Consider the following 25,903-nt stretch of genomic DNA (forward strand, 5'->3'; position numbering starts at 1 on the left):
CAGCCACCATGACTGCGATGCTTTCGCCTCCTCGGCGAGACGCCATCCTGTCGGCGCTCTCCCGTTTTCACGTTCGCAGAAACGTGACCGCACTGTCCACCATGCGCCTGTTAGGGCTGATGGCAGCTGCCCACCCCGTGGTCCCCCTGGGTCTGCTTTTTATGCGCAGACTCCAGCAGTGGTTTGCTCGCCAACGGTTGGACCCCAGGCGACACAAGCTCAGGGTGCTCCTCGTTCCCCGTTCGGTGTCGCCAGACCTGGAATATTGGAAAGGGTGGCGTCCTACGTAGTGGTCTTCACGGACGCCTCGTTGACGGGTTGGGGAGGAACGTGCCTCTCTCACTCGGTCGGAGACGAGTGGCGCACACCCCCTACAGCACACATAAATGTGTTGGAGCTCGACGCTGTGAGGAAAGTGCTGTTGCATTTCTTTCACCTGGTGCGCGGCCGCCACGTTCTGATCAGGACAGACAGCGTGTCGGCGGCGGCGTACATCAACAGACAGGGGGGAGTCCGCTCCCCTGCTCTCCACCGAAAGGCGGTCGAGCTCTGGCTTTGGGCTCATCAGTATCTCCTCAGTCTGAGAGCCCTGCATATCGCGGGCGCCCAGAACTTTGGGGCGGACCTCATGCTCGAGGCGGTCCCCGCCGAGACGAGTGGCGGTTACATCCCGACATTGTCAGACTGATCTGGCAGAGGTTCGGGACAGCGCAGGTGGACCTCTTCGCGTCCTGGGAGAACACGCACTGCAGGTGGTGGTTCTCCCTCAGCCCTCGGGATCTTCCCCCGTTGGGGGTAGATGCGTTGGCACACACACCTTGGCCGCGGGCTCTCTTGTATGCGTTTCCCCCGCTCCAGCTGATCCTTCCTCTTCTGGAACGGGTCAGACAGGAGAGACTGTCCCTGATATTAGTGGCCCCGGAGAACCGTTCAGCTCTGTGGTTTCCAGAGCTGGCCGCGCTCTCGCGGTCGGCGCCTTGGCCAGTACCGTTCAGGCCGGATGCGCTTTCACAGGCCCACGGGACGGTGCACCACCCGCCCGATGTCTCGGGACGGCTGTTGGTTTGGCTCCTGAGAGGTTGATCCTGCAGGGCAAAGGTTTGCCTGAGACGGTTATCAACACTATTCAGAGTGCTCGTGCGCCTTCTACTTCTTCCCTCTATGCGGCGAAGTGGTGCGCCTTCTCTAATTGGTGTGAGACGAACCACGCTGTCCCATCTCAATGCGAGGTGGGAAGCGTGCTTTCGTTTCTGCAAAACTTATTGGAAAAAGGTTTGGCCTTCTCCACTATCAAGGTCTATGCGGCAGCCGTTTCGGCTGGCCATGCAGGCTGTGATGGTGGACCGATCTTCAGCCATCCACTGGTCAAGAGATTCTTGCGTGGGGCTAGACGAGTTAGGCCTGTTTCACGCGTGCTTACACCACGCCGGGATCTCCCCACCGTGTTGCGCGGATTGTCCAGGGATCCTTTCGAGCCTCTTTCTCAGGCCCCTTTGGATGCCCTGTCATTTAAGACAGCGCTCTTGTTGGCCTTGGTTTCTGCCAAGCGGGCCGGTGAGCTAACCGCTCTGTCTGTCAGCCCGAGTTGCTTGTTGCTAAACGAGGACAGCGCCCCCCGCCTCATTCTAGTGAGGCGGAGGCGGAGTTGCATCTCCTGTGCCCGGTTCGGGCGTTGGCTATGTACGTGAATCGCTCGGCCGCGTTCCGCTCCACACAACAGTTGTTTGTGTGTTATAGCGACGCTAGCAGGGGCCGCGCTCTCTCTAAGCAGCGGTTTTCTCGCTGGGTATGTGAGGGTGTTTGCTTAGCCTACTCTCGGCAGGGCTTGGCGCCACCATTGGGCGTTAAAGCTCACTCCACACGGAGCGTGGCCGCTTCGACGGCTCTACTCAAGGGCGTTTCGGTGGAAGACATCTGCGCGGCTGCGTCTTGGTCTTCCCCCGGCCCCTTTGTCCGTTTTTACATGTTAGACATGTCCAGGGGCTCACTCGGCAACTCTGTGCTGGAGTCCGGGACTCCTTTTACGGCTTAAGAATATAGACATGTTCTTTAAAGCGGCGTGGTTGGATTTCCTCTCGCCGGCTGGCGAGTTGGACTTGATTACCAGTCTTACTCTCCCACCTTTTTTCAAATGAAAAACAGGCTCGGGGTTTTTCTATTGGCTCGCCAATTGTCTGGTGGTTTTGTTTACCAGTGTGGCACTCCCGCCGTTTTCTTCAAATAAGAAACGGCCGAGAGAGTCCCATTATTGGAGAGCCGGATTCCGTAGCTCCGCCCCCGGTGGTAGCGGACCTAATGGAAACCGTGTTGCTCTGGTTTTTCTTTTCCTTTTCATGGGTTCCATGAAGCACGGATTAGAACCGGAGTCTTTACAGACTCACTTTTTTCTCCCTTGATCATTGCCTTGCTTGATCTAGGAGGAATTCGTTTTTTATTAAGCTGTTGTGTTTTACACTTCCTTGGCTTTTTTAGTCTTAATGTGCTCTGGTGACTTAGGTCGTTTTGACTGGGGTCCAGCAGGAGTACATTGATCGGGCTCCGCTCGCAGCTTCACCTTAGCCCATAAGGCGAAGCCTAGACGGTGTAGCCTACATGAAATAGAACGATAGTTATGTTATTATAACTCTAGTTCTATGATTGTAGGCGTAGCCGTCTAGTTTCCCACCTGCTGTACCCTCCAAATGCTGAAAGAAAAGCGTGGAGGATGAGCGACGGTATACACTGCGTTATATAGACACGATACCGTGGGAAATGTGGGCGGTGCCCACGCTGATAGGTGCATAGTTTAATTTTCACGGGACAAGCCCATACGGCGAAGCCTAGACGGCTACGCCTACAATCATAGAACTAGAGTTATAATAACATAACTATCGTTTCTTATAGGGAAACGCTTGCATTGTGGGTAGGGAATATACACTTATACAAAGGTAAGTGGGAGTGACCATTCTGGAGCAATTAGGATTGGCGGGAGAGGTGAAGTTACCCCCACTATCTGGGGACTGGACATGTCTGTTAGACAGGGCTGCAATCATGGACATATTATAAAATGGACAACAGATTCCAAAATGGCGCCTATTCATACCTATGTAAACTGCTCAATGGCGCAGTGCAACATCAAGGAGAGATATGCTTCCGCATCATGGGTCCATAGCCACGCCCTACTTCATGACGTACCGGATGCAGAAATATTCTTGTTTTTTAGCATTGTTAGCATTGTAGCATCATAAGCGAGAGGTCTGAGCGATCGCAGTCGCATTGTTTACCGACCATGGAAGTACAGGTTACTAATCCCCCGATGATTCTCTATATGTTTAACAATCATTATTTTAGATTAGCTCGCCCCTTTTTGACTTTATAGGAAAAGCACCTTGTATATACCTTTTGAATTTTAAAACAGAAATAATAATTACCACTAGTTTTTTTTAATATATTTCTGTTTCTGAAACGAGAATCAAATGCCCAATATATACACAGACCCATCAGCTGGTGTACCCAGGGAACTCACAAGGTGTTAGGAAGCAAAGGAGTCTGAAATGACCCCACATGGTATCATGGACCTATTATGTGTGGGTGCAATAAATAGGACAGATATGATGGTGGCGGTGCCAGCCCCACAGGTTTCAAAAACAAGTAATACTGAAACTCAAACTCAAACTTGATCATGAAATGTATTTAACAAGAAATATTGTACAAGGAGAGGGCTGTGGCCGCAATCGATGGAGGAGGCAGTCAGGTGTGCAGGAGGACAACAGGATTATGATGGACAGGAATCTGACATGGACAGGGAATTTTTTTATTTAAACATTCAGAGGAAATCAGGCCTACTGTAGGCCTATGTAAATAAGATTAAAGATGTCTAGGATAGTATAAATGATAACTGTAAATGGCAGGTGTACTTTGCTTTTGATGGAGCCATGATGTTATATTAATAAAAAGCATTTTATTCATGGGCACCTTTCCGGCCACTTAAGCACACCTAATTATGGTGTTAATTATGCACACATGCATAATTAATAAAAGATTAAAAACACTTGGGTGGAGCATGTTTGTCACTTATGTGAAAGAGCTTGAAATAGCTGGAGTAACGGAATAAGATGCAGCTGGGCAGGGCGCTGAGAGGTGATGCATGAGGCATGATGGTGGCACGGCAGACAAGTACAGGAGCATGATGGACTTGGATCTGATGAGGAAACAAAGATTTTCTAACTTAAGATAAAATATACTCTGAAGTTTCCAGTTTCTGCAAACAGAAGAGAAGGGGTTTAGTTAAGGCTTTTCTATCATTAATATGATAGACTGTGACCAACAATCAATAACAAACAAAAATAAATAAAAGTCTTAGTTTAAAGCCCACTCACCACGTCAAGGTGCAGGCCAAGAGTGGGAACATAGAACTAAGACTCACATCACAAACTAAGACACATAAATACATAAATACACATAAATACCCATAAATACATGAAACATGTACATAACTACGAGACCATAGACCCACATCACAAACTCAGACAGTCACAACATGTAAAAAACATATAAATACATGAAACATTTACATAAATACGAGACCATAAGATATGTTTGGGTTTCTCTTGTTTTATCTTAAAAACAAAATACACGACATTAAGAAAAGAAGGGAAGAATATAAAAGTAATAATAGATAAAGCTAAGCTCAGTTAGTGATGGGCATACATTTAAATGTACAAAAATTACAGAGGTCACTGATCGGATGTGCTGTTCAAAAAGAAATGCACTATTAAACTATGCCTTGTGCTCCATTATGCAAGCTCCAAGTCTACATTGAACAATGTCTTTTTGCAGTTTTGAGTGCTTTGTGCCAACTTGTGCTCCGTCATGCAAGCTCCAAGTGTCACACTGCTTAAGAAACAGATTCCTTCCAACTAACTATTTACGAAAAATGCAATCAATAACTTCTGTGCAAATAAATGGTTACATTTCAACCAGCGACGAATTTGGAGTGGCCTACACACGTAAATAATTGTAATACACCAACATTGTTAACTGTCATACATAGGTAGCTAAACATGCAAATGAAAAATTAAATACCAACGCTGAAATGTTAATTAGACTATTAACAATAATATAAAATGATACCGTAATGCACATGTTCTTTGTCTTTTGAATAAATGGATCAAGATATGGTGAATCACAATGATCGCAAGCAGAGGACCGTGAGAGTTATTGAGCAGCAGCTGAACCAGTCTAAAAATCGGACACTTTAACGGAGCACTGAACTAGGCCCTCTCGGATGCCAGGTCGAAACAACATTTGTGTCACTACGACTCCTTTCAGCTGCACACCCCTCCTTCTCCAGCCAAAAATAATTAGAGAGAACAGCTAATAAAACGCGTTTTGAAAAGAAAAAACTTCCTTTTTTTTAGGACATGGCCTAAAGATAATTATGAGCCTTTGATTGATATCCAGACATTTTTTGTGGAGATACATTCCTGTTCCCCACTTGGAGTGGGGAACGGATTGGAGTGAACGGAGATATCTACTTCTGGGTCCCTTGAATCGAGGGCCCCCTCGATTCGAGGGAATCGAGGGGGCCGCTGAGCACTGGTGGATTGCGGAAGTATGCACTGTTCCCGGGGGCTTGGCTGCAATACAGTTAAACAAATCTACACAACAAAGAAGTCAGTCGATTGGCCTGTCCTCAGTATCAGGTGGCTCCAGTGGGAATGCAAATCTGAACTACCTTAACCTCTCAGTTAGAGAGGAAGGTTGGTATCTTAAGGTCCAAGGAGAATGTAAACAGTTCCTTTTCCGTTTCAATTCAAAGAGCTTTATGGCACGACCATTGTTGTGAACAGTATTACCGATGCATTATTGATCTTTATTTTTTACACCTGATGGAAGTATGTTTTCTTTCCCTACGAGAGTTTTCTACTTTGTTAATGCATAATAATTAAAAAAAATATATATAAAAAAAACATTTTTTTTGTTTTTATATACATTGGTAGTCAAGGCGGGGCCCTATTGTTGTTAAGGCGGCCGCCTTAACAACACAGTGCTAGGGGAAACACTGGCGTGCTTGTGTGTGTGTGTGTGTGTGCGCGTGTGTAGTGTGTGCGCGCGCATGTGTGTGCGTTTTCGTGTATGTTCGTGCGCATGTGTTTGCTTGCGGTGTATATATGCGTTCGCGCTTGGCACATGTGCACTTGAGTAACTGGTGCGACAGGCCTGCTATTTTAGATGTAAGATATATTTGATGACAACAGTGATCCCTGGGAAAGACCTATTGGGTCATCTTTCTCATTCACTACTGGATAACCACGAGGGTAACCGGTTGGAGTTGGTGTTCTCTGATTCTTGTGGTTCCTACAGGAAGGAGGGAGGGACGGAGGGAGAGAAGGAGTTCTTTTCACCCTCTTTCCTCCCTTGCTTGTTCAACCTGTCTGGCCACAATGAGTTATCTTGTCCTCATCCTTAAATCTGTCTATAAAATCTCTTCTACCGCTTGCGTCCTCCCTCTCCGTCACACACATCGTTTCAAACCCTCAGCATACCTCTTCATGCCACTTAGTTGAAATAATCTCTTTTCTTGATTACCGGCTTTACCCTCTCATGATGATGCTGGACTCTTTAAGGTTTCTCTACGTAAAAAACTTAGTTGGGATGGATTGAATCATGGGTTGGTATTGAATCATGGGTTGGTATTGAATCATAAGCCATGGAAAGAAAGAAGACGGGAGAGATTGATTGGTTTCTCTGGTAGGAATCAATCAAACCAAATTAATCTGTCAGCCCCTGTGTTGGCATATTGTCCTTCCACTAAGGAACGGCTTCTCTCCTGTTCCCCTGCTGCTCTCTTATTGGCTGACTCAAGGATTCCATAATTCCCTGGGGGTCAGGGAACATATCCTAATCACGACTCCATACACTCAGTGGATTGGTCATCTTGTAGGCATAGAGGTGTGTGTGATTATCGATAAGCTTCTGTCCTATGCCATGTGGACTGCCAAAAACCTTACTTTTATTTTAGAAATGTTGCTGATGTATAAATCAACCCATGCCTTAGGTTATATTATGGTGCTGTTATACCATAGTATAGTATCTATAGTCTCGAATACCGTCCCAAGATTAGGAGTTGCAAACAAAAAGTTTTTTAGATGTCTTGTGGTTTTATTTACCCTTTTCTGCCGTTCACAATAGGCTTAACTTGCTAACAAACACGTCTGCCTGAAGCTCAATTAGAATTAGGTGGGCTGATGGCATTTTGTTGTTTAGCTGTCCCCTCTCATAAAGAAGTGGTCGAGAAGGCTGCACAGCTGTTCAATTGGTAGCACTAATAGGCAAATCATTAAGGGACGCCTTCAAAGGTGAACGCTACAGCTTTGTACACATGACCAAAGCAGAAATTGAATATAGAATAGAGCATGCAGAACATACATTATGGATAGAAAAATGGTTAGTATTTCATGTGTAAAGCAATGATCAGCCTTAAATTATATGCAGTAGCATTTTGTAGCTAGCTGGTCCTATCGGCATACTGTTTCTATTATATACTGTTCTTCAACTAACTGGTCCTATGGGTATTCTGTTTCTGTTAGATACTGTTCTTTATATTACTGCAATAAAGAGAAAACATTGTGTACTGAGAGGATTACAAACTAGCCTGGGTGGCAAAGGGACCACCTAGCAGAGGCAGTTGGCATGGTTACTGTCACTAAGCTGGATTTATCATTGGAGCAGGAATCTGTTACTAGAGCAACCGCTATGGGCTGCAATATATGTTAAAACACACAGGCCCAGTTCACACAAACTTGAACAGACTTAAACAAAAACATAAACATAAACATTCACCAAATTACATATTTTGCACCTCTTGCATACAGTAGGACTCACACAAGCATCGATACTCCAATTACTGGCACCTATTAATGAATTCATAATGCACGCACGCACGCACGCACGCACGCACGCACGCACGCACGCACGCACGCACGCACGCACGCACGCACGCACGCACGCACGCACGCACGCACGCACGCACAGACAGACAGATGACCTCAGGCCTGTAGCCGTTGGCAGCAGCTGTTAGTTGGTTTCCTGGGTTTTGTGACACGATGCCCGGACACGCGTCTGTGCTCAGGGGAAACCCCCCTGTACTGAAGGAGCTATTCAGTGGATTAACAAGCCAGATGCAGTAAGCAAGGGTGATGCCCATTAAGAAATGTACAAAGATATTGGTTACTCTTCAACTTTCCTCCTACCTACCATTTTTTTTTTATTATATGAAAGAATAATGATTTAAAAAATTAAATATCATCCTCCTTCTCCTGTCCTGGGGGACGGTTGTGACAGATTGTTACATCAATCTCCGGTAATTTCTGTTCTAACCCTCCGTTCCCATCCCTATAAAATACTACCACCCAAAACAATGAGGTGAAAATAAAGAGACCACCCAAAGAAGAGAGCTGAGCTACAGTCTGTACCAGGTTCAGTGTCCATGTGACACCATGTCTTCACCAGACAGTGGTTTGAAATGTTGATATGTAGTTTGAGTTCAGGTTAAATACAATAATACACAAGTCACTTCAGATGACTGGAGAACACAAGGGCTGATCAACTATGTTATCCTTTTACTACTTCAGTGAAACAAGATATGCCTTTGAGGCGCATATTGTCATTTACCTTCTTTCTAAAATCCGTACAGATATTGCTCCTGGGTTCCTTCAGGGATAATTTTAAAAGGGTTTCTCTGATTTCTCTGTACAGAGCAAGGTCTGGAAGAGGTGCAGAAGCTGTTACTGTTGCTGCTGGGGTGTGCTGTTCAGGTAATCTCCTTCTCCTCCTCCTCCTCCTCCTCTTACTCCTCAATCCGAACCGTCATGTTACCTCTGATAATGAAAAGCAACACCATTTAGTGATGTATGGATAGTAAATCACTACAAAATCCTAGTAAATCATAATGCAACCAAGTGAGTAAATAGGTTTCATTGTTGATACAATGACTAATCCTACTACTCATTCCTAAGAGTACTAACCTTCAGCAGTGAGCTCCTGCTCCATTGTTGTCCAAGCAACAGGCAGCGGCTTGTTGAGTGACCGTAGCTCTGTCTGCTGTTGACACACAGCTTTTTAATCAATAAACTCTCACCATCTCCATTGCCTTTTCATCACTAGCAGTTCTACAGGAAATCAATGTGTGACGTGGGCTTCTTTGTGTCGCGCATATATGTAGACCACATTTCTATTATAGAATACAGTCCTTTCCCTAGAAGTTATTTGTGGGATGGGATGGGTGTGTCAACTTTGTAAACAATAATTATAATGTATGAGTATTTGTGATAAAGTTGTAATAATGTGTTGTACTGTGTTTCTGCTCCTCTCCCTTCTGTCTCCAGTGTGAGAGGAAGGAGGAGTACATTGAGCGCATTCAGACTCTGGACTTTGACACCAAAGCAGCTATTGCGGCCCACATCCAAGAGGTATATCTGCTGCTGTGCCTCAATACACTGATCACCTAGAACTACCAACCTGAACCAGTTCAGCACATTAAGGCCAAAGCACAATCTCAGTTCATGTTTGTAACAAGCCAAAAACAAATATAATCCTATTGTTGCTAACTGAGCAACAGGGCCTGGATGTAGGAGGGCTGTATTTTCCCACTCTCTTCCTATCGGACTCAAGTCTATTTTGGGCGTTAAAATACCAAAACAATATTCTGCGCCCATTCCGCGTGCCTCCAACTTTAGAAAGAAAAAGACAATTAATCACAAATTAATAGTTATTGCCCGTTCTAATGACTTTGAAATGCAACGCCAATGATATGTCTTGTTGGCAGACTTTATATATCGTATTTCATACAGGATCAACTTGCATTTTAGCGACTCGTACCAAGATTAAAAAAAACTGTTTTAATGTGTACACTTTCAACCAGTGTAGAATAAGGACCATCTTTAATAATCGATCTATACATCCATCTCTGTGGATTGGGCTTGATTGATGAAGTGCGAGTGAGGACCCTGACTGAACTGACCTCATCCTGGCTCAGGTGACACACAACCAGGAGAAGGTGGTGGACCTACAGTGGCTGGAGGGAGGGGAGCTGCCCACCGAGGATCTGGACGGCCTGACCCGGAGCCTGGCCTTCCACCTCAAGCGCCTGGTGGACGAGCGGGACACGCAGTTCGAGGTAGGGCCCCCCTGGGGGGGCTCTGGGCCGGGGTCATTAGGGTCTCTGGAAACATACGAGTGAGTTTGTTAGCTTAGAATATACGCTGGCAGTAGTTCTGCAGTGTCCCACCTGCAGAACACTTTGTGGACAGGTCTGTCGTGGTGGTCGATCCAGCCTGTGTCTACGTGTCTTATAGCATGAGAAGAAGACAAAACTCAGGAAATGTTTTGTAAATGTGGAAACTTTTCTTCTCTATCCTTCTCTATCACATGCACGTACGCAAGCACACATGCACATACGCACATAATGGAGATGTATTGTGAAAGGGTTTCCAGCCCAGATGGTGCAGATGTGTGTTTGTGTGGTTTGGGGGTGCAGTTGATGTTCTAAACGTCCCAAGAACCTCAGACAAGCCATCCTCAGTTAAAGTCCTGTTACTACCTGTCACTACTAGCAGATGACATGTAAGTTGTGTTGTGTGCTAGCGCTGTGAGGCGGGGGCCAGGTCCAGCCCTCAGGAGGAGCTCTCCCTCCTTTTTCACCATTATTTCCTGTGAGCTGATACCTTGGGCCATCCTATAACTTGGGCCAGCAGCACAAGTTGATAACCCCAAGCAGAGCTTATCAACCCAAAGAAAGGGCTGATAAACCGTAGCCAGAAAACCCCTCCCTGTCTCAACATGGGCTTAATATCAACTCCGAGAAGCTCAAACCGTCATGACCTGATGGTGACGTCAACCCAACAGTCCTCATTGATGTCCTGGATGGGACAGCAGAGGAGGACCTTGTTGATGTCCTGGACGAGACAGCGGAGGAGGATCTCGTTGATGTCCTGGAGAGCGGAGTGATGTGTTGTCCAAACCAATACATTCCGTAGTGTACCGTTAAAATACAGACTAGCATGACTATAATGTGATTTCCAACCCTAAATAGTTATGAACATCGCAAATCAAAGTACTTAAAAGGTACAGTGTGTGGAATTTGATGACCTCTAGCAGTGAGGTTGTTGATCGCCCCCCAAACCATAGCCCTGATCTTTTGCAAAGCCCATCATCAACATATGCAGCTTTCCCTCCTCTTCCTAATCATAATCATCCATAATTGTTTGGATTTCCTCAACAAGGTTCTCCTCGACTGTCTCCTGGCCGTCTTGAAATTCTAATTGTAAATCAATAAACTTTGTCCCTCCAAAGAGTCTGTCTCCTCCTGGGTACACTTGGTCAATTCATCGTATTTGTCAGGACCACATTCTGAGTCAGTCTTGTGCTTAAAGTCAAAGGGCAACAAATACTATCCATGAATCCTTCCCCACTCATAATGGGGATGGTTTCTTATAGTACATTAATTTAATAGATTTATTTCCGGTTTCCTGCTCCCTACCTCCTATACTCTCCCTCCCTCCCTACCTACCTACCGTCCCTACCTACCCTCCCTACCTCCCCTTCTTACCCTCCCTACCTACCTCCCCTCCCCGTCACCTACCCTACTTGCCTACCCCACCTACCTACCCACCCCCATATGTCCACCAGACCATCGTGGATCTGACCCAGGAGCGGGACTTTGTGCAGCTGTCCCCCCTGGTGCCCGGTCCCGGCATGTCCCCGGGGGGGGACTCCCCCAGCATGAGGCGGACGGAGAGCCGGCAGCACCTCTCTGTTGAGCTGGCCGACGCCAAGGCCAAGATCCGCCGCCTGCGCCAGGAGCTGTGAGTAAATGACTGTGGCCCCTAACCCTAACCCTGCCCACACTGCTGAGGGTTTGACACATGGGGGCTGTGAGTACATGACCCTGTGGTACCTAACTCTAACCCTGCCCAGGCTGCTGGGGGTATGACACACAGGGGCTGGGTCCCTGCCCACACTGCTGTGGGTCTGACACAGGGAGGCATTTTTGTCGTACTTGTTGAAATTCTCTTGTATTTTTTCTATTTACCTTCAAACTCTAGCCTACTGGTTCTTGTTTCTCTAAAGTTGCCTACTGGCTATAAGTATTTAAGTTTAACTGTCGATTTTTGGGGGATTTCTGTATGTGGAACTGCAAGTGATAACACTAAGATACCTTAGTTTTGTTTTTTTGCTATTGTATTTTCATATTTGAAAATAAGAAACGGAAGAATCTTGGAGGATAAAAAAAATGGTATTTAGATTATCCTAGTGGTCATCCTCATACACTTTAACCTGTTGTTGAGCTCCATGTAAGGCTATCGTCCAAATGGGAGGTTTGTGTCAGGAAGCTATTTGGGTTTCAGCCTTGACGGGCCAAAGCAGTGAACACGTAGATTAAAGCATTATTATTAGAAGCCTGGCCAAGGCCCAGAGGCCCCCAGGCTTAGTGGTCATCTCTTGGCGCTCTTACAGGAAGGCGTGTGGCATCCACCAACATTATCTTTCCGTTGACGGTAGAGAAGTAGGAAGCTACTGTTGCAGGAAGATTTATACAGGCCAAGTGATTTAATGTATTATTTCAGATAGCACAGACACCTTTCTATCCTTTTACAGTGTACTTTCAGAACAGACTTGATGTAAAGCTCATTCCATGTCAGATTTAATGTAAAGGTGATCCAGGTCAGATTCAATTTAAAGGTGATTCCTGGCCAGATTCAATGTAAAGCTGTTTCCAGGTCAGATTCAATGTAAAGGTGATTCCAGGTCAGATTCAATGTAAAGCTGATTCCATGTCAGATGAATTGTAAAGGCCAGCTCTGTTGATGTTGTTCCTGTGACTCCTGTGATCAGCAAGGCGTAATTGAAGACTTTGACGCTCAGTGTTCAGATGGGTCCGGATGGTTCTTGGTTTCGCAGTGCAGCTCTGTGTTTGTGCTGACAGAAGGCAGCGTGGTCCAGACAATACGCTATCCATATGGAACCAGGAGGAGATGCACTCTATGGACATGGGAAATTCAAGCTTCAACTGTGGACTAGTTGCCCCTTACTATACTGATGCTGCTGGCTGGGATTCTTGAAACATTATGAAGTTCTGTGTCATCACATGACCCTTGTCTCCATCTTGGCCTCTGTCTTGGTTCCCAGGCCTCTGTTTCGCTTACGCCCCGTGCCCACTACCTCCGTCAGTTGTCCGTTGCCCATTGACTTTGAATGGGGACGGTCGCGCAATGCATTGTGGATCCGTCCGTTGACTTGGAGCGTTCGCCACCGTCAAAAAGTTGAAAAATGTTCAACTTTTTCGGCCGCGACGGATCCGTCATCCAATCAGATCGCGTATGCAAATGTAAGCACTGTGACGCGACTCGGGCTCTGACGATACTGGAAAGCGGGAAAGCGGGTCATCTTGCCTCGCAACAAGCAGGAAGACGCGGGAAGAACCCGGCGAACCGATTTGATTGGCTGACGGATGCATCTGCAAAGACTACTCCCCCATCCGTCAGCCACGCCTTCCCACGTCCGTTGACTGACGGTGCAGTGGGCACGAGGCGTTAGGGTCTTAAAACGTTTGTAACATTTTTTCTTTTATTTGTTTTTCGAACAGTATAGTCAAAGGGAAAGAAAGTCAGAGAGAAAGATATAAAGTGGGGAAATTAAAGGGGAACAGTGCCTGTTGGGGGACAATCCACATTACATGTAAACAATATTTTACATGTCTTGAAATGTACATTAACCATTTATACCAGCCTTTAGAAAATGAGTCTCCCTTAGTTTTTAATCCATATGTGAGTCTCTCCATTGTTTGAATAACACTGATAATGTTGAGCCATTGTCTGTAGTCAGGTGCAACAGACTGGAGCCAGTTCTTAGTGATGGCCTTTTTTGCTGCAGCAAGAAGAATCTTTATCAAATATTGGTCTCCTTTGTGCACAGTTCCTCCCATATGTTCAAGATATAGGACAAGACAAGTTCGGGGGATTTTGTATCCTAGAACCTCGCACAGCACATGAATATGATCCCAGAAAGGTTGAATTTTACTGCAGCTCCAAAACACGTGTGTATGTTTAGGATCCATATAGTTGCATAGTCTCCAGCAGGGTTGTTGAGTGTTTGTTTGTTCGCTAGTAATCTTGGGCGTCATAAAGAAACAAATTAGTTTTTTCCAAGTAAATTCTCTCCATCCATGTGACTATTAAGTTGTCTGATGTATTTTCCACATATCATACCACATGGTGTCCGGGATCCCAGTTATTTTTCCCATTTAGCTTTGACATATAGGGCCCTATTTTAACGGTCTGAAACGCAAGTGGGAAGCGCAAAGTGCAAGTAGCTTTGTGGGCGGTTCTACGGCGCTATCGCTATTTTACAGGGGGATAAATGACACTTGCGTCGCGGCGCAAGTGTCAAAAGGGTTGGTCTGAAGCAGCCTAATTACCCGTAGGTGTGGTTTGGGCGTAACGTCCAACAAACCAATGAGAGTGCCAGCTCCCATCCCCTTTAAGAGCCATGAGCGCATTTGAATCGGACGAGTTGATATTTTGACAGCGCGTCTGCAGTCTCGATGAGACAGATGCACATGAATTTCAAACTGCAAATGGCTCAGTTTATTGCCAAATAATATGGCCTAATTCACACATGGAATAAGGGGTTTTCTTCCACAACTTCAGAAATACTGAGTCTTCAAATAAATTTTGCCAAAGAAAACGTATATGATATAACATATGATATGCGGTAACTGTGGTTCTATTTAATGATATACGCAATACATTATAAACATTGTTTCTTATCAGTATTGTATGCTATCCTAATATGCATGTGTCCCCGCGGTAATAGACATTGCCATTGATTGTATTATGCGTTACGTGTTTAGTTTGCGTGTGTTTAAACAGAGCACACACGCGCGCCCGCATTCATTCATTCTTTTTAACACTCACTCGCGGTAAAACAATGTTTTTCACGATCAAATACTCATCAATCCTAAAAGTTATGGGCATGTAGGCCTACACGATGTCTGTGTCAAGAAAATATGTTTTTGCTGTACGGTGTTTGCAGATGCATTGATTTAAAAGTACAACTTATTACCGCTGCATCAGCTGTTCTTTCCCAAATAATTTACCAAGAATGTGCGGCTAGGTAGATGAGAGAAGCAAAGTGTATGCGCGAGGTGCACAAGCAATCCGTATGCATCGCATGCGCATGTATGCATCCGCCCTTAAAATAGCATCTGAACAACGCGCCACTGACTTTAAACCAGGTATTTCGATGTCAGTAGCGCAATGGTATTCAGCAACGGCAAAATAGCGTTTGCGCCAGAACACGCCTCCTCCTTCCGCCGAACCGCCCCTTGGGGCGCATGATCAATCCCTAATTTACCGGCGAGTGGCGCTGGTGGGAAAAGAACGCTCTGCGCCAGTTGTAAACTAGCAACGACACATGCGCCAGTGACTAAGTCACTTGCGCCGGATGCAAGATAGGGCCCATAATGTTGGATCATTCTTAGATTCCATCAAACAAGAATATAGAATTGACACAGCTCTGGGAATGACATCATTGTAGGATTGAACAATCACTTTTACGATAGCATGTATCTCATCAGCGTGTTTCTTAATTATTTTTATATAGTAATCTCTTAATTGTAAGAATCTGAAATAAGTCCTGATTTTTTTAGGCCATAAGTATTTTTTAAATCTTGAAAGTTCACCCTTTTCGATAACCTTGCACATCACGTTTTTTACCCATCTCAGTCCATTGTTTGAATCTTGTATCAGAAATTTCCTGATTGAATTCTTTATCAAAAGCTATGCATTTTAATAGACCAAGTTCCCCTTCCCACTTTCAGTTGTTTGATTACGGAATACCATGTATTTATGGTAAAAGTTTTTATTGGGTCTAATTCTTCCTCTTTTTTAGTATGGGCGGGAATTTCTCTTTGCCCTGTGAGTGGTTGAATCAGGGGCCCAGACGTAGGTATTTCAATATCTTTCCAACAAGCTACATAATCAACATTACACCATTAAGTAAGTGGACTCAATTGTGCTGCATTCAAGTATTCCCTGAAGTTAGGAAGTGCCAGCACCCCCTTGTATTTAGGCAGCTGTAGAGTGGTATATTGAATAACGTTTGGAATAAATCTTTGTATAAATGTATGTTATCTTGATATTAGTCTATCCCAATTGTGAAACTGGATATGTGGTATACGAACAGGCAAAGATAGAAACAAATATAATAAATGTGGTAAAATCATTTTCTTTCATAATTTTCACTGCATTTAACATGTCGGTGAGGCTCAGTGGATAAATTGACCACTTTTCAATATCTTTCCGTATGTTGCCATCAATATGATCATAGTTGTTTCGGAAAAGCTCTTACAAGTTTGTGGTTATGCTAATGCCTAAATATTGAATTGATTTAGCTTTCCAATTTAATTTTAATTATTTTAGTTCTTCATTTGGAGAGCAGTAAAAACATGAGGATTTGAGTTATAGATATTTACATTTACATTTAGGGCATTTAGCAGACGCTTTTATCCAAAGCGACTTCCAATAAGTACACTTATCATAAGAAGTGCATCAATATATCGCTGTCGGTACAGAAAGGATGTTCATAGAACCAAGTGCAAGTACCACAATCGCTAGGCTAATCAATTCCCTGTGTTACACCCATGATAGCAGCTACTGCAGTTGCTACACAGTTAGTACTATAATACAATACAATACAATACAATACAATACAATACAATACAATACAATACAGTGTACAATGGTGGCCACAAGGGGGATATATGTTTAATTTGTAACACGAGTGTACTTTGCAAAATTTGCATAAGTTACATGAGGGAGTTTACTGTATCTTTTAATATGATCAAAATTTCATCCGCGAAAAGGCTTATAGTATGGTTTTGGTCATTGATACCTATTCCTGTTATTACACCCTCTTGTCTAATCATTTGGGCTAATGGTTCTATAAAGAGAGCAAACAAGGTGGGGCTGAGACAGCAGCCCTGTCTGGTTCCTCTTTCCAAAGTAATTCTGTCCGATATTGAGCCGTTTACTTAATTCTAGCTGTTGGTTTGCTATAGAGTGATTTGATGCATTGAATTGTTTTCTCACTAAATCCAAATTTTACTAAGGTTAAATATAGAAAATCCAAGTTGACCCTATCGAATGTCTTTTCGGCATCTAGGCTGATCAATGCTGCTGGTATTTTATTTTTTTGTATTTTATTTATAATGTGAAGTACGTACTCTCCTGATATTATCCTGAGTTCGTTGACCTAGGACAAAGCCAGTCCGGTCCTCATCTATTAAATCTGATACTATTGTTTGGAGCCTGTTTGAAATTATAGTGGTATAAAGTTTGTAATCTATATTAAGAATTGATATTGGTCTATAATTTTGGCAGTATTCTTTATAATTTAGTGGTTTGGGAATGACTGTAATTGTTGCTATGATACAATAATGATACAATTAAAGGCTCTAAGTCATACTGGCGACAGATCTTTTTCAAGTTTTTTGTACCACTCAAATCCGTCACTACCGGGAGCCTTGTTTGTTTTCAATTTTCTCATTGCCTCTTGGATTTCATCTGTAGATATCTTTGCTGTTATGTGTTCATTTTGCACTTTACCTAGAGAAGGCAGATCCAGGGAATCTAGCATTTTTTTATTTCCTTATGATTTGTTGCAGATGTTTGGGCGTTAAGATCTTTGTAATACTACCTGAACATACTTTCATAACATTTCTTTTGGTTCTTATTTAATTTGGTTGGTATTAGGATCACGTCGTTTATTGACTGTAATCCCTGCCTGTTGCTTGCGTTATCTTCTCGCCAATAATTTGGCAGCTTTAGGGCCCTAATTCATAGTAATTTGGTTTTAAATACCTAACCTTTATCTCTATTCCCTGTAGTATTCTATTCATTTGGTTTCTCAACTCTTTCATTTGTTGCTCTATTTTTTGGTCGGTTTTCTATTTATGATTTTGTTCTAATTGTTTCAGGTCAGCTAACAGAGACTTGTACTGAGTTTCTTTTTCTTTTTAAGTTTATTTGTAATTGCAATTAATTTTCCTCGTATGACAGCTTTTAGAGCATCCCATAGTGTTGCTGGGTCTGTCTCGTCATTATCATTCTCCTCTAAGTACCTCTATATTTCAGCTTTGATTTGTTCGACCACCTGTTTGTAATTTAATATCCCCACGTTTAATCTCCATATTGTGTCTTTTCATCTGGACTTCAAATATATTTTTAAATAGATTGGGCTATAGTCCGACAAATCGGACACTCCAATTTGATGTTCCTGTATTCCTTCCCTGTCTTCCTTCTGCATAAAAAATAGTGAATTCTTGAGTATATGCAGTGTGCTGCTGAATAATGACTGAAGTTTCTCTGTAGTGGATGGAGTTCCCTCCATACATAAAGATTTGGTGGCATTAGGAAGAAGAATTGCAACACCTCTTTTGCGGGTGTTAGAATGGGAGCCATAGAAAGTGCTTTTAAACCCAAATCTTTTAAATTTCTCATGGTCTGTTTGTGAAAGGTGGGTTTCATGCAGAAAGTTAATCTGCGTCCTCTCCTTTTTAATTTTAGCTATAATTGTAGGTCTTTTGACTGGGTTTCCTAAGCCATTAACATTTAGAGACATAAGCTTAATACATTCTTGTTTGGTATTCATAGGCTGTTTTTGTTTTTTTCCCATTGTGGTGTCTCCCCCTCAGGTTAACAGTGCATTAACCATAGGCACTTAACATCAAATAAAACAAACATATAAAAAAATAAAGTAACAGAAAATGCGACCCCCAAAAAGAGATGTCAACAAACCTCATATGTTGACCCTCCTTTAGTTTTGAGGGGAAATGCCTTCCACAAGAGAAGGGCCCCCAGCTAATAGTAAGATGTAACCCATAAGGGGTAGATCTGCCCATACTAGACTATGTTAGAGGCAGCTGTGCTTCAGTCCCTTTGAGCCAACAAGTCTGATATCTAAATCCCTTCAGGTCACATCGAATTTCACACTTCTTTTTTTCTTTTTTGACCTGTATTACACTATAAGGATATGTTATTCACATTTATACTTAGTCAGGTATTCATCGCGTGTTGTTGTCCTCGCGTTGGAATTCTTGCAGCCGTCCTTTCGCTCGTGTGCCCGCCTGCGAGGTTCGGTCTCGCGTGCCCAAGGCTCCAGCCCACTCGACTGGAGCCTTTCACAGGCTGTAGCGACTCTGGTATCAGTGATGTCATCTACTTCATATCCTTTTCTCCTCATGTCACCAACTGCTTTACACTGCTTTACGTATTCATTCCACTAGCCCAGTGGATACGCATCTTATTGAGGGGTGTCTGAAAGAGGATGCCTTCCCCCTTTAGAATCTTCTTCATGTTCACGGACGCTTTGCGTTATTGCAGCATCCTCACAGAGTAGTCATGATCAAAATAAATCCTACTTTCTCCAAGCTTGACCGTTTTCTTTCCTTACGCCTCTTACAAAACCATCTACTTCACATCAAACTACTGAAAGTTGAGGATAATCGACCATGGTGGTTGTCCTGTCTTTGGCTTCGGCGCCAGGGCTCGGTGGGCTCGTTGAACCTGGAGGTCTGTTTCGACTGAAAGCTCGTCTTGTAACCATTTGTCAACCAATGCCACGACCGATTCGCTTCTCAGCTCCGCATCTTCTGGAATGCCGTATATTCGCAGGTTGTTCCGCCTGGATCTCGATTCTAAGTCATCCAGCTTATCCATTATTTTCTGTTCCTTTAGTATGTCCTTCATTGCACGTTTTGCGTCAGTACTCCACTGCTCGACTTCTTCAGTGTAAGTCAAAGCAGCGTCTATCTTATCATTTTGTTCTTCTAAGTCTGCTCTTATTTTGACACGTTTCTGGTTAATGTCCTCCTTAAACTCAGCCAGTTCGTTTTTCACTTCAGTGGTGATGTCATCTTTGACAGTTTTCAGGTCAATTTTCAGCTATTTTTGCATGGCTTGGATTTGCTTGCTAATGCTATCTAAGCTAGCTTGTGGCATAGCCACAAGCTAGTTAGCTCGTCTTCTTCCTTGTCTGAACACCTTATTTCTTTACCTTGACCTTTCAGGATTTTCTTCTTCTTTCCTTTCTTTGATCCTCCACTCATTATCAATGACCATGTATCTTTCTCAAGTTATATTTTCAAGTTTTTGCAGAGTTGACGTTAGGGAGCACACTATTCAAGCGTCCATGCTGCTCAACCGTTACCCGGAAGGAAAATTACCAAGCTAGCGAGTCAGTTTCGGCGCCCCCTCCTACGTAGGAAGGGGGCACACTTGAATAATACCTCCCACTTCCCCACTCCTCTCCATTTAGAGCATAGCTAAGATTTTGTGGACCAGCGGAGGAGTTGCTCCGGCGGGGGAAACTCTCTGGCAGCCCAGCACCTCAGCTCCGGGAGTCCAATCCCTTTCTCTGTGGAACTGTCGCCGGAGCTTCGGCGGCAGTCCGGCCGCCGTCGAAGCTTCGGCGGCAGTCCAGCAACTCCGGGAGCTGAACTGCCGCCGAAGCTTTCCGGGTGCTCCGGCGGATGTACTCCAGGAGCTGAACTGCCGCCGTAGCTGGCAGGTCCGACGAGGGGGAGCTTGGCGGCAGTCCGGCAGCTCCGGCGCGGGGAGCTCGGCGGCAGTCCGGCAATTCAGCTCCCAGATCACAATCCCTTTCTCCTCCATATCGCGGTTCTTGGACTTCAGAGAGTCAAGGCCAAATTTCCTTTCCCCAAATTCTTCTCAACCATGGGCGAGATATCCCCCACTACGAGTCTTTACTTGTTGTGGAAGTACCAGAGACGTCAGACGCAGTCTTTATGATTCATAATATCATCCGAGGCGCACATAGCTTTTGGCCGTTGTAATTTTTGTAGCTAACTACTAACAGGCATATATATTTGGACATGACTACACGCGAGTTCTCAGTGTTCGGTTTAATCCAGAACTGCCAAACGGAACAACGCAATGCATTAATGTGTATCCTTCTTCACCTACTTGGCGCAGAACAATGCCCTAGGCTATGACGCTGACCTCCTGTCATTACTTCTCCCCCTTTAAAGATGTTGCCCTTATCATTTCACATGAACTTTTGGTGTCTAGTAAACATTTAACACTTCTGTATATTAACAATATTTCTCATTGAAATGTGACTCTATACAACCATCAGACCTTAATGTTGTCTAATAAAAATTATCATCTCTATTCATACTGTTACAAAACATAGCATTCCTACTGTCTTGTCTTTCCTGAACAAGTGCATTTCCTGTTAATGTAAATCAGGAATAACACAAGTGCATTTTTTGTTAATGTAAATCAGAAATAATGAAAGTGCATTTTCTGCAACCAAAATCATTCATTCATCAAACAAATCATTCATTACTCAAACATTTCCCTTTTATTTTTTATTTTATTTTTCTCTCCCCCAAAATCCATACTGCAAAGTCTCTTGACCCTGAGTTTTTCCCCCAAAACAGCCCCACAGTCCCTGTTCACCAGTTCAGTTTGACGGGAGGCTTGCTCACTCTGCCAGAACGAGTGACGATCTCAGTCCCTTGTGGTCGGGTGGGAGTGTATTGTGTCCCCGTACCCTGTGTGTCCCCAGTGTCAGTATCAGTGACCTCTGGAGTCACCTGGTCAGAACTTTCACTGACAGGTGTGTAGACTGCAGGGGGCATCTGTTCCTCCTGTAGCGCTCACCTTGTGCTGTCTCCACGATATAGGACCTTGGAGTGGAGCTATGAACAACAGCAGGCGTTGTCCAATGTTTCTGTCCATCCATTAGTGTGGAGTTCCCCGGGCTCAGCGGTGGTAGGATCTTGACTCCATTTCTGCGGTTATAGAAATAGGCCTGCCGCTGCTTGGCTGCGGCGTCAGCCTGCCTGATCCCATCCTCGTTGGGCCAGTTAGGTTTCAGATTGTCTTGCAAGATGGGCAAGGTGGTCCTAATTTTCCTGCCCATGAACAGATCTGCTGGACTGATTCCTGTCGACGAGGTGGGTGTGGCTCTGTATGTCATTAGGGCCAGGAGGGGGTCTTTCTGTCTCAATATATATTTAGCTATCTGAAATGCCCTTTCTGCCTGCCCGTTCCTCTGGGGGTAATGAGGGCTGGATGTGATATGTACAAAATCATAGTCCTTACTAAACTCCCTCATCTCTGCTGAAGCTAGCTGGGGCCCATTGTCACTCACCGTCACTTCGGGGATACCAAAACGTGCAAATGTGTCTTTCAGCTTGGCTACAACCTGGTGGGTAGTAGTTGTCGGCAGATTCAACATTTCTAGATATCTGGAGTAATAATCTGACACTAAGTAGTTGTGCTTCTTGTACTCAGATCTATAGCAATTTTCTGCCATGGCCTGGATAGGAGCTTACTGGGCACTAATGGCTCCATTCTCTGAGTGTTTTTGTTCTCTCAACAGAATGTACACTACTGTACTGTTTTAGTTATCTCCTCAGCTATTCCAGGCCACCATACTGATTGGTAGGCTCTTTCCCTGCACTTCACCAGGCCTTGGTGCCCATCATGAATTCTTTTTTAATAATAATGGATTTAATTTATATGGCGCTTTTGTAGACAATGAAAGACGCTTTACAGTGAAGAGGAGACCTCACTGACCACCACCAGTATGTAGCACTGTGAGGCACCGGCGTGGTCGCCCCACGTATCTGGGATACGGCCAACCAGATTCAGAGAGTGTGGGCAAAACGAGGGCAATTGTCTCAGGACAAGAAAAGTGAAGCTTTATTTTCTCTCTTGTACTGGCATCAAGCCAGCACCACCTTCAGGCCCGAAGCACCAAATGAGGCAGCCCTTGAATAGGGAAATGAATTGGACCAATCACAGTAAAGGCCGCTTCACCAAGGGGGTCGGTGGCATGATCCATGTTCATCGCCGCATAGGCGCTGCGTGCTTTGCCGGTGAGGTAGGGTACTATAAAGACGGCCCAATCCTCTCTTGGCCAGCGATAAGCCATTGCTAACCTCTGAAATGTCATGAGGTACTGCTCAAATGTCGTCATCCTCTTCCAGCTTGGGAATGGCCGCCCTGGGCCAGGTCACGGGCGCTACTGGTGCAGGTGCTGGTGCATGTGCCAATGCCGGAGCTGGTGCTGGATCTGGTGCAGGTGAAGGCCTCGGTCAGCCTCGACTTCCTCCCTGAGTTGGTTCAGCTGCATTTGGACACTCCTCCAGCGCTGCTCCTGCTTGGACGCCTCCCGTTCCAAGAGCCTACGCACCGCGGCAAGGTCAGATCCCTCAGGCGGGTCTCCGCCGGATGCCTGGTCCTCACCATGGCGGTTTTCCCCCTACATCTCCAGTAGAACCCCTCGGGACAGCCTCTGTTCCATTCACCGGCCAGATTCGGCCTCGTCCTCGCTGTCCACTGAGTCCTCGACTTCCCCCTCGGCTCTCCAGTTTCTCAGATGGCATCAAAATGAGATCCAACCACAGCCACCAAATGTGGGGGATCGGCGTGGTCGCCCCACGTATCTGGGATACGGCCAGCCTGATTCAGAGAGTGTGGGCAAAAACGAGGGCAATTGTCTCAGGACAAGAAAAGTGAAGCTTTATTTTCTCTCTTGTACTGGCCTCCCATCAAGCCAGCACCACCTTCAGGCCCCAAACACCAAATGAGGCAGCCCTTAAATAGGGAAATGAATTGGACCAATCATGGCCGTATGGGCCAGACCACTAGTTGGGGGAACATTCTTTAGCTAAAGCTACCAACCCTACATAACTGAACAGAAAGTACATTGTGTAAATACTAAATAAACATGACACTAAATAAACAATCACCAAATACATATATACCCTCACCTTGTGCACAACCTATAGATATTTACAAAACAGCTGTTTTTATCCACACCCCCTGGGCTATTCCCTGATGCCATGATCCTGAGCTTCCCTTACCACACTGCCCCCTACCGTGGCGGAAGTCCAATTTTACACCATCCAAATTAAAATATAGATATATACACAATATAATAATAATAATAATAAAAATTTCTCTAATGCGATACTGTGAGAAGGGGGAGGATTTCACCTTCTCACAAGCACCCACTTGGGTGATGCAGGGCAGCCAATCTGCGCCAGAACGCACACCACACACCAGCTTGAGGTGAAGAGTGAGGGAATTAATGAGTCAGCCAATACAGGAGGATGATTAGTGCCCTGGGATCTTTTATGACCTCATTGAGTCATAAAGAGTTTTAGTATGACTTCGCTCATTTCAGTTGGAATGACGATGTGTTGGCCTCTAGTGACTAAACCTTCTACCTCTGATAGCTCTCCTCTCACTTTGTAGAAGTCTTTAACTGCCTCCGGCACCTTACTTTGCAAAATCGGGCCACCCACTCCTAATGAAACCTATGACTGTCGGGAGCTGCCTATCATTTGCAGTTTGCTGTCTTAGCTCTGCCATTCGGTGTGGTGTGGCTGGGACCTGGTCCATAACAGCCTCAATGTGTGCTGTTACCTCCTCATGACAAACCCCATCCCCCTGACACAGCTCTGGGCCCCTAGACAATGCATCTGCTACTGCTAATGTCTTACCAGGTGCATGCTCTGCGGTGGCGTTGAACCACATCAGTCTCATCAGCAGCCTCTGGCACCTGATTGGGACGCAGTCCAAATCCTTGCTGTACATGAGGGGTACTAGTGGTTTTTGATCGGTCACCAGTCTAAAAATGTCCAGTCCATACAGGTACTTGTCGAAGCGTTCACAGGCCCAAACGCTGGCAAGGCACTCCTTCTCGATCTGCGCGTACCTTTTCTCTGCGTCGCTCAATCGTCTAGAGCAGTAGGCCACGGGTTTCCAGCTCTCTATGCTGCTGGAGTAGGACGCCCCCCAGCCCGTAGCTGCTGGCATCTGCTGACACGATGGTGGGCTTGTTGGCATCATAGAAGGTAAGTACCAGGGCTGTGGCTAATGCAGTCTTTAGACTTCTGAAAGCTTCACACTGTGCAGGACCCCACATCCACTCTGTATCTCCCCTCAGTAGCTCATACAGTGGATGGGCCACTGTTGATAGCTCTGGGATGAACTTGGCTAAATAATTCACCATGCCTCGGAATCGCTTGAGTTCCCGTCACCTTACTTGGGTCGACCCTGACCCCTCGTCGATCACGTGACCCAGGAAACTAACCTGTCGCTGTTTGAATTTGCTTTTTGCTTCGTTGAGCTTGAGCCCCGCCGCCTTGATGAATTTCAACACTTCATCTATGCGTCGGTCATGCAGCTCCTTGGTCTCAGCATGGACCAAGATGTCGTCCATGAAGATCTCTGTTCCTTCCAAAATCTCTTGTTCGGCTTAAGCACCGGTACCATAGCGGCGCACCATTCGGTCGGCTGCGTCACCTTTTCAATAATGTCCTCATCCTCCATGCGCTGTAGTTCCTGCCTCACCAGCGGTACCAGTGGCAGGGGTATTCATCTGGCGGTTGGCACTGCATACGGCTGGGTATCATCATGCAGGGCTATTCTGACTGGCTCAGTTTTCAAAAGCCCACTCGACCCAAACACACCGCTGACCTCATCCATCCTGTCAACTAGGCCCATTTTCACTGCTTCCTCACGGCCCAATAAGCAGCTTGTTCCCTCCATCGCATACACTTTGAAAGAAAACATTTTCCCTTTGTCTGGTGGTGCCTTGGAACACTTCTGCACATTTGAGGTCACCTCCTGGGCTTACAAAGCATGTGTCTGGAGGCCCTAACTGTATTTTAGGACTCATCTTTTTGAATGTCCCTTGATCGATAATGGTAGCGTCAGCTCCTGTGTTGATTTTGAAGGCTACTACCACATTGTTTGTGGTTAAGCTCACAGTCCATTTATTTTCTCCATTCTTATTATCAACAGTGCCACGGAAATAT

The 25,903-nt window shown here is 45.1% G+C and overlaps 1 protein-coding gene across 13 annotated transcripts in view; it reads left to right on the plus strand.

Moving 5' to 3' along the window:
- Positions 1-25,903, plus strand: part of ccdc88ab (coiled-coil domain containing 88Ab) — a 139,584-nt gene that overhangs the window by 45,748 nt on the left and 67,933 nt on the right. For all 13 annotated transcript variants that reach the window (XR_009529368.1, XM_060073538.1, XM_060073531.1 and 10 more), the window contains exons 5-8: positions 8,740-8,798; positions 9,369-9,452; positions 10,019-10,159; positions 11,671-11,846. Coding sequence is in view for 12 of the 13 variants with exons in the window: in XM_060073538.1 (XP_059929521.1) it covers positions 8,740-8,798; positions 9,369-9,452; positions 10,019-10,159; positions 11,671-11,846 (460 nt within the window). In the remaining variant the exon portion in view is untranslated. The remainder of the gene's footprint in view (positions 1-8,739; positions 8,799-9,368; positions 9,453-10,018; positions 10,160-11,670; positions 11,847-25,903) is intronic.

This window comes from Gadus macrocephalus, chromosome 15 (genome assembly GCF_031168955.1).
Source record: "Gadus macrocephalus chromosome 15, ASM3116895v1".
In the NCBI taxonomy this organism is placed as follows: domain Eukaryota; kingdom Metazoa; phylum Chordata; class Actinopteri; order Gadiformes; family Gadidae; genus Gadus; species Gadus macrocephalus.